The 13838-nt window shown below is 37.5% G+C and overlaps 1 protein-coding gene across 14 annotated transcripts in view; it reads left to right on the top strand.

Moving 5' to 3' along the window:
* ptprfb (protein tyrosine phosphatase receptor type Fb) overlaps positions 1 to 13838 on the top strand; it is a 197690-nt gene that overhangs the window by 164898 nt on the left and 18954 nt on the right. For all 14 annotated transcript variants that reach the window (XM_051133976.1, XM_051133967.1, XM_051134070.1 and 11 more), the window contains 3 exons: positions 2130 to 2290; positions 8941 to 9053; positions 12735 to 12832. In XM_051133976.1, the coding sequence (XP_050989933.1) occupies positions 2130 to 2290; positions 8941 to 9053; positions 12735 to 12832 (372 nt within the window). The remainder of the gene's footprint in view (positions 1 to 2129; positions 2291 to 8940; positions 9054 to 12734; positions 12833 to 13838) is intronic.

Genomic DNA, 13838 nt, shown 5'->3' with positions numbered 1-13838 from the left:
TTTATTCCCCTCTAAAGCATCAGTAGAAAACGCATTGCACCGTGGTGTACAGCGAATAAAAACAAGAGTTTTGAATCCCTTTGATGGGTGAATCTCACAAAGAAATGTCTAGCTCATGTTTTATTACACAAAAAGAAGCCTATTTTTAGAACCATTAAAATTGGCATTTATGTTCAAATTCTCATTACTGTGATGTGAAAAATGTCATTCTCATCAATGTAATACAGTAATGTGGCTAATTGTACATTTAACATTTATATTTCATCATTCAACAGAAGCTTTTATCCAAAGCGACTCACAAATGAGGAAAATCACGAGCAATTTATCATAAGCAAACCAACAATACTCACAGTACTGCAGTACAGAGTTTTGAAATACAGAGTACGGAAGCCATAGCAGAAATATATGACAAAAAAAGAGAAAAATGGATGTTTGTGGTTTGGTTAGAAGTTTTCTGTTATTCATTTATTACTTATTTAGATGCAGTAAGACACATTGAAATCTCTTATTCCATAATAATATAAATTTTTGTCTTAACCGACCATGACAATCAACGTGTAATAGGGCATTTTGTTGATTGCTTGGTTTCTGTTTTGCATTGTTTTTCTGTGTAGCCACACCCACAGAGAACTCTCATTGGTCCAGAATCCTGCTCCATATGACTATATACAAATGGTGGTGGCTGGTTTTACATGGTTTAAATGTGTTGATCAACTGGAGTGATAGTTGACAAATCTAATAAACTTGGTAAATCAAGTCAGCTAAAGCTGGTAGCCAACTTTTAACCCGCAAAAAAACAGGTTCCAACAACTAGCTTGACTTTAAGCTGTTGACCAGGTTTTTTCAGCAGGGTTGCTAAAGAAAAGCCATAATTATGGAGTGAAATGTATATTTCCAGTACATCGCACACGCATAACCACCCGCACTCAAATAAAGCACCACGTTAACAGTGAGATTGTCATATGAGTAGTCGCGATAACACAACGTCTTCACGACTTCATGACTCTCCTCCAGCTAATATCCTGCTTATCTCTTCAATTAATATCTGTGCACTCTTAGACGTGTCAAGCTGAGCTGAGCAAGTGATCCGGATTATGGCGCCCCGCTCTGTGTGACGGGATGAAGCGGGAGGAAAAGAGATAGAGAAAGAAAGGGAGGCGAAGGGGTTTGGCCCTCAGGGAAATAGTGTCCATGTGGATGGCCTTTCCCAACGCAGACAAAGGGAGCGGTAGTGACAGGCCCATCTTTCTTCACCTTGCTTTCTTTCTGTTCTTTTTCCTTGTTTCTTTTTAGCGCAGGCAGTTTGTGAGGGAAAATTCGAACCTGTCCCATGGTGCGTGCATGGAAGAGGGCACAGCGGGGAGATGTCTCATTTATGTCCCTTCACACTGGCTCTTTTTTCTTCCTGTCACTCCCTCCCTCCCTCCAGCCAGCTCACTATCACCATGGTTTGAGCACTAATGAAGAGGATATGATTCCTCTCCTCAGCTTCCATTTATCAAAGCCAGAGAGAGAAAGAGAGAGCGCACAGACCCTCTCCCGCTATGTTCTTTTCACAAAAAAATCCTTTTTTCTTGTGTGCATCTTCCTCTACATGGTCACATGTACACAGAGGTGTGACTTATGCTAATCAAAGGTGAATATGTGTGTGGCAGGGGTTAAGAGGAACCTTGTTAAAGGAAACCTAGCCTGACATGGAGACAGATGTGAGGATGTGCTTTGTGCAGTTTTGAATTTTTATTTTAATAGTATGTTCTTTTTCGTTTAATCAATTGAACGTAGAGGAGAAAATTGGGGGAATTTCAAAGTTGTGATTTTCAGAACTGAAAATGTCATAATATAATTAATATAATATATTCTATTGTTTAAATATTTGGGTCAGTAATTTTTTAATGTTAACATTTTTAATTAAAAAAGGAAACTGTTATTGTAATTGTAATAAGATTTCACAATATTACTGTTTTTACAGTATTTTTGTTTAAATCGTGGATATAGAAATAAGGGTTATTTGTATATCCTTATAATATAATATAATATAATATCAAAAGTATAATAAAATTTCAGCCATAATTATTGTGTAACTTGTTAGACACTCTTTGGACTAACTCAAACTCTCTCTCTTGCTATAGCGGACCTTCTCGGCCAGCCCATACTCGGACCCCATCGTCGTGCAGGATAAAAGCGTTATGCAGCCCAGTGTGGACCAGCCTGAGATGCTTTGGGTTATGGGCCCTGTTCTTGCCGTAGTGCTCATCATCATCATAGTCATCGCCATCCTGCTTTTCAAGAGGTTAGCAAGAGTTTTCCCATCACTCCTTCCTGCCAGCAGCAGTGATCGATAAAGGTTCACTGTTGCTTTACCATTCAACAGAGCTGCCAGTGTGAAAGATGTAATGTATTCATTGTCAATCCACCTTTTTCCTGATGTCTCATCCAAGTTTTACATTTCTGGTCTTAATGCTGCGCACATTTTTATATTTAATTGAATTTAAAAAGTTTTATTCCTATTGCAATGACTGGATTTCGCCCGTGAAAGTCCACTGAATATGACTTTATAGTAATTCGTCCTCATAATGTGGTATTTAGAGGTTCAAGCATGTAGCGCTGAAACCTTATTGTAATTTTTAGAATGGCCAAGGATCAGCAATTTCCACACAAAACTGGTTGTGCAGACCAAACCCGTAAGTCGTAGAGACTTGAAACTGGGAGGTATGGTAGTACTCACACTGCCAACAACATCACCAAGTTTTGCCCCAGTCAGCCTGACGGGGGTGCTACAGCGTTCAAAAGTACAAATTCACTCATAACTCCTAAACTGTCAGTCGCAGTGTCTGCCTGGCAAAATTTTGAGGTATTTTGGATTTTTAGAAAAACCTACTTCTGCGAACTAGTCCTAGGTTTTTTGCCCGATTAGAAGCAAACCAGTGAAAAAGATTCTCTTTTTTCTTTCGACTCACCATCACAAAAGGACGCCAAAGCATTAGACAGGACAGGGCCACTTTTAGTAAAATGCCTATAACTCCTGAACAGAATGAGATATCTTTGCCAAACACAGAACACTTTTGTAAGAGCTCAATCTGAGACCACGGGTCACTTCGTGGCGCTATAAGAGGGGAAAAAAACATAAAAATGGCTTTACTTACGCAAACATTTGTCCTGTCAACATGAAAATCACTGTGCACGGTCTTGGTCCAAAGTGCCACAAGTGTCTACATTTGCTTATCTCAAAAACCGTGGCCGCCATTGGCCAATGAAGTTTGAACACTTATTAGACAAGGTTAACAGAGGCCAAACGGAATGAAACTCAGTGGGCCTGTTTAACTCACGGCCCACAAAGGTCTGCAAGAAATATAAAATAAATCATTCACTGGGGCGATATCGGATTTTTCAAGAGCGTAAATAATGGTACATTGCGCGTTTTTTGCACATACATGCGATATTCGTATCATATGATAGAACCCCTCATTCTCAGCAACTTTAGAACCACTGCTGTCAATCAAATAGTTTGTTAAATGATTGAGAAAAAAAGAACAAGTACTTTTACGAACTAGTCCTAGGTTTTTCGCTCAATCTGGAAAAAAAACACTGCAATACAGTTCTCTAGACTCTCTAGGTCAGTAATTATCAAACAAAAATGTTGAAATTTACCCTTTGGGAAGCTATAAAAGGGGTCGTTTGGAAAAGAGGCCTGTCCAAATTTACCCAAAATCCTATAAAACCTAAAGCAAAACCTGCTGAGCACATGCAACAGGATTCTGAACAAGCATGCAATGTTTTAACGAAAATGGAACACAGCTGATGCTATAACTGTTATGAGCAAAAAAACTTAATCTATAGTAAATTACCTGGATTTGCCAAAAATGTATTTTTTTCTATGTGCTTAAATGCCTTAAAGTGCTCGAACCCCAATAATCACTACTTTCAGCTATATTTCAGTTTGTGTTTGATTGTCTTTTGAATTATCTTTATTTGGGGTGTTTCTCAATCAGTTCTAATTCGTAAGAATAATTAATCAACATTTCATGTAATTATTTCTATATTATATTAATTAATGGCCCTAGTTTTCAGTTTTAATCTGGGTGTGAAGTGTGCCACCTCTTTTAATTCTCTGAATAGTTATGGAGGTACATATCAGCCTCTTTGAAGGTCTCTGTTCAGATGAAATGCACCCCTACACATCATCGTCAGCGTGACTCTGAATTCAGGGCTGCTTTGTACATGGAACAAGATGTGGCTAATTTTATCTAGCTTTTCTGTGGAGAGAACAAAAGGAGGACATTATTCATAATGACATTTTGACTCAGCCGAATAAGGCACAGACATGTAGCTCGCGGCATGACCCGGTGGTCCCATTCACAACGCTGATACAGTACTGACTAATACTCCCTCCAGCCCATCTTAGTAAAATCCCTTACCTCAGAGCAAACCTTGCATTTGTTTTTCTCTGATTTTCTCAGCATTCAACACAAATCCACCATTTTAGCCCCCCTGATGGCACAGGACTCTTTTAGCTTTGCAGTGACTCAAATTGAGGTTGTTCCTGAACGAAGATGCAGCAGCGAAACGGCAGCGTCAGCTTTCGGTCTCGGCAGGCGAGCGGTTATGTGGCTGTGCTGCCACACCCTGCTGATGCTATTCTAAAAGCTGTCATCTTCCACTGCCCACCGCTGTGAGCCAGATAGTCCAGCAAGTAGCTCTGCTATTGTACGCCTGCAGAACTGATAACTGGCCTTTCACTGCCAGCCTTAACTTTCACTCTCCCATTCACACTGACAGTCATGATGTCGCTGGAGGTTTCAAGAAGCTGTATTGTATTGTTTGTTGCTAAAAGGCGTTCCTACAACTGGATGCTGTAATGCTACACAACTAACCAATAGTTTTTGTTTCATGTTTTTTCCAAAATATGATCACAAATAAGATGTATTAGCTTTTTACAAAAAAATCTTCTTTTTTTGCTTAAATTAATATTTAAATATGTAGGGATGCGTAATATTAATATTTCTGCTGCAGCAGATAATCTCTTGCTGTTGCTGATAAATGTTAAACGGATGATACTAAAATTCTATACTGAATTCTCTACTAAAATGTGTCATTTTAAATGCCACAAGCAAATTTAGGCATCATAACGTTATAATGTACAGAATGGAAAATATTAATTTTGAGATTTGCTAAACATCACATTTAAAAATGTAAAAGTTGAGTGTTAGATGATGGCATAAGTGACCTAAATGTAAAAATAAGGGCTTAAATAAATCATATCTACCAGTAATCCCTATGTGTTTGTATATAAATTAAAGAAGTGGATAATATTTCATGTTATATGAACAAGATTGAAAAGAGAGGTTTGTTGTAAAGGTTTTTTTTTTTTTTTTAACTCAATAATAAATAACGAAAAAATTAACAAAAAAAAATCTCTAAGATTGGTCGATAACTAATATGGTTCTGATAGATATTGAGTACACCTATAATTATGTGTTCGTATTAGTGCTGTCAAATGATTAATTGCGATTAATCGCATGCAAAATAAAAGTTTTTGTTTACATTATGTCTGAGAACTGTGTATATTTAATATGTATATATAAATACACACACATGCATGCATATATTTAAGAAAAATGTTGTTTATATATTAAATATTTAATATATAATATAAATTATATGAATATAAATATTTTCAAAATATATACTGTATGTGTGTTTATGTGTGCATAATAAATATACACCGTACACACACATATATTATGTAAACAAAAACTTATTTTAAATGCGACAACACTAAACTGAGTTTCCAACACATTTTTTTTGTCCCTGAATGTGGGCAGAAAATATGTTAAATCACCTATTTAATATTCGTTAGCTGAAGCAAAGGCTTTTGTCAGTCAGTCATTTTATACAAGTACCTATTAATTTCCTCTTTTCAAATCACTTTCTTCAAACACAAAGTCAGACTTCTGCGAGACATTTTTGAAACGCAAGGTTAGCGGCATAACTCACTTGGGTCTCTTGGTGTCTGACAGCCACTAATCACGTGTCTCTTCCTTCCTCCGCTCCGTACAAATGCAGCAAACAGGAGAGGTAGGTACCTTCAGATCATGGCCAGGTGTCTTTCTGTCACAGTTTTCATTTCAGAAGTGTCATCTATCTCACTCTTCACAGGCTGCAGGGTGTGCAGGTGTGGCCGCACTGTTACTGTTCATTAGCGTGTTGTTTTGAATGACTGGCTGTTTGGTTCATCCAAAACAAGATGTTGGCTGAAATTGCCTTTTTGAATAGAGACTGACAGTAGTTTACCCTCACACCCTGCTGTCCTTGAAAAGCTCCAGTCCTTTGGGTTTACGTCGTTACAGTGGTGCATGCTTGCTATTGTGATCGTGATGTTTTATTTTTGGAGATGTTTGGGTTTTTTTGCCGTGCTGTGTTGATTTTGTTCGTGTTGATCCTTCACCTCCTCCTGAAGGTCACTCAGACTGAGTGTGTGTAGTCAGCCTTTCTGCTGTCTCACCTGAGCCCTGAATGCCCCATTGTAAAGGAAATGCCAGCCCGGCGGCTGCCGAAATAGAAATGTTCTCGTCTTCAAAGCTGACATTTCCCTCCACCGAACTGTTCTGTTTCATTTTTTTTCCCTTCCTTCTTACAGGCTAATGTATTAAATATCTCTCTCACGTGCATACGCTCTTTCCCACAGAGCAAAATGCCCATTTTCTGTTATTTTTATCTCTGCGTTTTATTCTGAACCCAGTACAAATGGATCCTTTTAGCCTCTGGTGTATATGTATTAACTCCAAACTGAATAATTGAAGCGTGCTGAGACTTACTGTACGTACAATAGAGGCGAGGGGCTACGTGTCCAGCGCTCTAGTGATTAGCGATGCAGTACGCCCAGCTCTGTTAAACGGCATATGCTGAAAACCCTTCGGTGTGGCCCGCCTCGCTGGTGTCAGCCTCATTTGAGCTCTTCGGGCTTTATGAAAGCTAGAAAACTGTGCTCAGAACCTTACAAATTGAGTGCAGTGAGATGTGAAATTTCCCTTGCAGTTGGCTCTCCCATTTTGGTTAGGGATTTGTGTCCGTGCGTCTGAGGATGGGTTTCCACTGACAGATGTTCTGCGTCTCTGTGTGTGCGCACACACAACAGCTTTACCTGCTGGAAGAGCGCACTCGGGAGTGCAGGTGCTACAGTGGCGTAATTACCGGTGTTGTGCCATCCAGCTGATGTGCTAATTACCTAGTCGCCTTGTTTTCCCCACAAACAAGGAGCGTTGCACCCTGAATATTTAGTGAGCTTGCTAACAGAATCGAGTGAAGCGCTGAACAAACACGCTATTTGGCTTTTATTTCGGATCAGTGTGACCCCAACGCATCCCAAAGGGAATTCCTAATGTTCTCTAATAGCAGTGAAGCTTTACAGGAAATGAAGCTCGTGCCTTTTAGACTGATTAATTTGTTGTCTTAAACACCCCATGAAAACAAATTTGGAGTTTTGTGGCTTGTTGTCGCCCTCTATTAGCTTTGAGGTCCTCTGTAGACTTTAGTATACTTTTGAATGCTGATAAAAATAACTTTTATATATGCATGTATACACTAGTCAACATTTGAAGTGGATCAAAACCTTTCATCAAAGTTCACCAAAACAATACCTGTTCTTGTCTTAGGACAACTTTGATCAACTTTTTCAATCCCCTTCAAATGTTGAATACTGTAGAGACAATATGTCATGTTATATGAACTTGATTTAAAAGAGAGGGTTGTTGTAAAGGTTTTTTAACTCAATAACAAACAATAAAAAAACAATCTCTAAGGTTGGTTGATAACTAATATGGTTCTGATATATGAAGAGTTCAGATGCAAAACCAGCTAAAAGCCATCTCGGTCAAAAATGAGATAATGATACTGAGTGAATGCTCCTGACACATATGTCCATCAAATACTTTTACTTCAAACTCACTGAATTCCAGTCTCAGCCCAATCAGAAGTACCAGTACTTACATAGAAACCTATACAAAGTAGCCAGAAAGAAATGCAAATTTTACTGTATATATAAAAGGGTATAAAGGCTAGGGTTTTGTCAGTCAGTCATTGTATATAAGTACCTATTTATTTCCCCTTTTCAAATCACCATCTTTAAACACAAAGTCAGACTTCTGCAAGACGTTTTTGAAAACTAATTTTATATGCATGTATAGAGATAATAAATATGCATTTCCTTTTCAGAAGAACTAACCAAAAATATTATATTATATTATATTATATTATATTATACTATTTAATGTTAGGTAATATAATAATTTAATTTAGGGGTTGATCAGATTAAAAAAGTTATCATAAAACAGTACAACAGTAATTTGTGAAATACTTTTAAAGTGTAAAATAATCCAAAATAAAAGTTTGTGTTTACATAATATATGTGTGAGTACTGTGTATATTTATTATGTGTATATAGAAGTACACAAACGTGCATGTATATATTTAAGAAAAAAATGTTATTTTTTTTATATATATATATATATATATATATATAAGTTCAAAAGAAAGTAAGAAATCTTTTCTATTAATGGAAATTACTGTTATTACTGTTATTTTATCAATTTAATGCATCCTTGCTGAACAAAAATATATATATAAAAAGAAAGTTTGAATATAATGAATGAATATAATATAATGGACTAAATGGTTTGTCTAAGCAAATTCTGTTTCACAAATCTTGTATTGAGTTCAACACAAGACACAAAATTGTAGTCAGAAGAGTATTTAATAGATGTTAATTTGTTGTTGAAATGCTGATGTCCACATTTCACTGTCCCATCCCTCAAAACTATTTAATTTATCTTTGTTGTCAGTTTTTGTTGTCTGTTTCACATCTTTCGAATCTGTTGGTGGGTCTGACATGGTCTGAATGTGTCAAACAGAAGCACTCACGCTGACTCCATTTTGCTCTTACAGGAAAAGGGCATCCCCCCTACCGAAAGATGATCACTCTGGTGGTGTAAAGGATTGCCTTCTGGCCAACTCGTCTGATCCTGTAGAAATGAGAAGACTCAACTACCAGACACCAGGTACCACACCGTACACCATATGTACTGTAGACACACACTACCAGCCTGCCAGAGCCCCATGTGTTCTGCACCATATGTACACGTACACTCTTCCTCTGACTCAGAGTTTGATATTTGAGCTTATCACCATATGCACAAACACAATTTCAGCCTCATCCTTACATACACAATGCATGCACATCATCCATTGTACTATATATCATCTGTGTCTTGTTCAGTACCCCTGATATTATTTTTTCAGTACACAAACATGCGTCAGCATATGCCACCGAACGTGTCATTTAGCATAAACAGGATGTGTGTGAGCACTTGCAGGCGCACAGTGACTGAAGTGACAGCACGTCTTTGTAATCAGAATGATCTATCACTGCCTGCCCACCGCAGCCGTAAAAACAGAGCACATGGGAGAGGAGGCATTTTCAATCATAACACTGAATGTGAAAACCAGATATTAGCTGCTCTACAGAAAGGCTGTTATTTTAATACTTATTTTCATTTTTAATAAATATATTATATTTGTAAAATAGCTGTTTCATTTTTAAAAGAAAGTTTTATGACTGGTTAGTGTGAGTATACAAAATAAGCAGTAGCTGTGGGGAAGCGTAATGAAGCACTCTGCTTTATATTGCACATTACTATTTGTCTTTTGGTGGCTCTGAATTCAGCTGTTCCTTCCAGTTCCTCCATTTACTGTCTCATCTCCTTGGAGTGTCTTATATGGACTCAATTCACCCAAAGGCCTCTTGCACTCTTTCAACCCCTCTTTGTTAATTAGCCTTCCTGCTTTCCATTCCCAAGGTGAGTGAGAGGCAGATCTGTGACGCTAAGAGAAAATGTCAGGCCTGCCTCTCTCTCCTCTAATAGCTGAGAGGTGGCAGTCGAGCCAGGTTATTACAGACCCTTTCAGTCCTGAAGAGCACATAATTACCGCAGGCAAAACAGCCATACAGCTCTCTTACCGTGAATCCCCGCTGCCATAGCCAGCGGTTTTCATATGGCAGCAGAGTGGCGACAAGCGCACTTCACATTTCAGCGTTTGATTAATTTTTGAAACACTGGATTGAGTTGTTTTTGTGTTGTTTATGAGTACAAATTATGTGAGGGTATATTAATATAGGGTTTTTTTCCTGCTACAGGTACTTGCCTTGGGGGTGTTTTTTTATTATAACTTTTTTTCTTCTTTTGGTTGTTTGAAGGTTACATTAAAACTGTCTTGGAAACTTTCTTGTTTTTTATTATGCCTTCCCGTATTTTGCCTACTTTTTTTTTAAGGGCCGTTCTACAAAATTGACTCTTTCGGTAGTGACAATTTTATATACTTTTAAACATAGCTCAAAGATGCTAATTAGCACATGGTTAGCTAGCACAGTTCTGAACAGCTGTACACATATGAAAAACTAAATGTTATGGAATAACGGCCAAAAAAGTGTGCTTTATTACAGAAAAAAAGATGTTCAGTAGTGACGTTCCTTAAAGTTACACACAGATTTTTCAGACTTTTGAACACATTTACCTCAAAATAATGAGACCTATCTACTCACACCTTGTATATGAGAGGGAGGAACACAGGAATGCTTCCTGATCCTAAATTTAGGGGTGTAGTTAAAATCTGTCTCAGCTAATGGACTAAAACATACACTGTTTCGGTAATGAAATGAATTTACAAAGAAAATATAAAATTAACTTTTTAAAAGAATCAAAAAGATACTTTTAAGAACAACAGTGGGGAAAAAAAAATTATCGTCCAAAAATATTATTTCAATATCATTTTCATAAATTGAAATTTAGGGGTTATGGTTTGGGACAGCTACCTCGCAATCGAAATTACCCAATAAATGATGATTTTAAATATATTAAGCGTACTAATATTTTAAATATTATTGTGGGTTTCAATAGATAATAGAAGAATCTTAGTAAACATCTAAGATTTGAATACTTAAATGCTTTTTTAAATGTGTTTTTTGTTTGTGGGACAGCAGTTTGCACCAATTCTGTAAAATGGCTTATAAATGTCTTATGTAAAGATTGTTTTAACACTTAAAATATGAAAATCCATTATAAAAATATTATTAATTATTACACTTATAAAATTAAATAAAATTGATTAAACATAAGCCATTTTAATCTTTCAGCAATTAATAATTTATGACTGTCCATTAGTTGCAGTATCATTTCCTTCACAGCCAACAATTTTGCTAATACTATCAACAGTAGGATAAGCGTGATGTGTGATATAAAAAATGACATAATTCTCCTGTAATGCATGTATGCCCACTGTTACAAATATACACGCTGATGTGGAAAAAAAATTGTTTTCTAGTGCCCTAATTGAAGAAACACTCATATCTCAGCAAGGAATAGCTTGTGTTGTACCTGCATTAACTGCGGGAGTATGTTATGTACACCATGCACACACATGCCCGTATTCTAACTTTATTTCCTGCCGTTGTCTTAAATGTAGCAGTAAGGTCATATTTCCAGTCCCTTAATGACATTGGACATTCATTTCAGTTCCAGACATCTTGTAATCTTGTTGCCCTGCTTTGCATGCTGGGTTGTAGCTCTTCACTGCCTAATTAACTTGCTGTTTAACATGGATGTAGCCTGTGCTGTGTTCACTTAATGTGCTCATGGTGCAGCTTATTGCGCTATTAGCCTCTAAATATACAGAATACTATGCGTCTCATTTGTGTGCTAGAAACAGTGGTAATTATATATAAATGGCAAGTGCCATTTTTATAGTATAAACTATGACGGCATTTCCTGAAATATACGTAATATATGTACTACATTTATGCTACAAAGTAAAAAAAGAAAAAAAAATACTGTCGAATGAGTATGATAGGTCACACAAGGTGACTGGATATCTTCATTCATCTATTTCTCAAAGTAGTTCTCAACTTTTACAGTTACATGCGCAGTATTCTTACATTTACTGTAAAACTTTTCTTCTAAAATTGACATTAGCCCTGTTCAGATAAAATGTGCGAAAGTCGCAAATATAGCTCATATGTGTTGCAGCACATATCCCACCAAAGAAATATTAAATGTGTCAGCAGTCTACCAGTTTTTGGCGTCACGTCAGTGTGGTTGATTAAGAGAGTGGCCCCATGATCCTGCCGCCCACTGTCTCGCAGTAACGGTTGCGTGAAACAGCTGGCAGGGGGCTCGTCCAGACATTACTGTGCTCACTATGGGCATAATGAACTCATAATGGGGAATCATACCCAACCATGTCCCATTAAGCATCTCAGTCCTGCTCATTCATCCTCAACCACTGGAATCCTAATGACAGATCCTCTCTGTTACGAACCCCCCTTCTTTTCTCATCAAACAACACACAGGCTGAACATTTCCTCAGATCCAGCTGAGCATGTAGCCTTGATATGTTCACAGGCGCTGACAATGGCAGGGAAATGTTTTTGGCAGTAAGATGACCCCCCAGACAAGAAATCCAGAGCTTGTTTGGGGGATAGACATAAGCGGACACAACATATGTCAGCACAAATCTCACAGAGGGATCGTGTCACATCAAGGTGCAAGAAGAACCTCTTGATGTCGTGCCCTCTTCATCTCAAAACTGACAGTCTTGCTCCCTGCTGTAACGGTACAATGCATCAGGTATGACACTATACAATGTGCTCTGCTCACCACTTCTTGTTGTCTTATTTTCTCTTTTAGGAATGAGGGAACATCCTCCCATATCTGTCTGCGAGCTGGCAGACCATATTGAGCGACTCAAGGCCAACGATGCCCTCCGATTTTCTCAGGAGTATGAGGTAAGACAATAGCTAAACTTATTCGGCTGGTGCAGCTCTAATATTTTGCATCTTATAGTTACACACTCTCTGGGACAGGGGTTGCTTATCCTGCTCCTGGGTGACCACTTTCCTGAAAAGTTTAGCTTCAGTGATACACTGTCTCTCATGAGTCTCTTCCACTCATGTTGGCAGAAATCGCTAACTCTTGTTGAATTTTTGTTTTTCTTTTTGTCGGTGTGTGTCAAAGCTTGTCACTGCCAGAGTGAACTTCCTTAAAGAGTTCATTCTCTGCAGAAACTCTTCAGCCGGTTTTGCTCTTAGGAACTTTTTAAACTTGAGCTATTGATTTTTCTGGGTTTCCATTCTTTGGTCTTATTTGGCAATTTTATTTTGTTTCTTTTGTTCATTTGTTGTGTCTTGCCTGTCTTTTAAAGCATTTTCTCACATACTTTTCTCACTTTGGTGTTATCTAGTAGATTCTCCTGCGATCAACACTTAGAGTGCCCGTATCTGGTGTTTTGACAGCTGTTCATGCTTATCTCTCCCAGATAGGCAGATGTTAATTTTCCCAAGATCTCTCTCTAGAAATGTCGCCTTTTCTGATGTTGAGAAAGCCTGTTAAAGCTTTTGCTAAGAGCGTTATTTAACACGACTGTCAGTCGTCACCTTAAAGGTGTGGAATCATTTCATTAAAAGATCAGATGGTGTTGACTAGGGGTGTGCGATATATATTGTCTGCGATAATATCGTAATTGTTGTTTCAATGTTCGATTTGACATTATCAAGTATTTTGCAAAAAACATTCAAAACACCCACAGAGTGAACATTACGTGAACTAGTGCCGGTACGCATTAACAGTGTGTTTTTTCACTGCACGATTCAGTCTATTAAAATACATTTAGAATGATCACAAATTCATTGTTTTTTTTTTGTTTTGTTTTGTTTTTTTTACAACAGTTCAATAGACTTACATTTTAGATACAATTTTGCCTGTTTTTGCTCTATTTCACCAACAAAAATAATT

This window comes from Labeo rohita, chromosome 2 (assembly GCF_022985175.1).
Source record: "Labeo rohita strain BAU-BD-2019 chromosome 2, IGBB_LRoh.1.0, whole genome shotgun sequence".
NCBI classification, from domain to species: domain Eukaryota; kingdom Metazoa; phylum Chordata; class Actinopteri; order Cypriniformes; family Cyprinidae; genus Labeo; species Labeo rohita.
The sequence above is the reverse complement of the archived record's forward strand: the minus strand, read 5'-3'. Positions and strand labels throughout refer to the sequence as shown.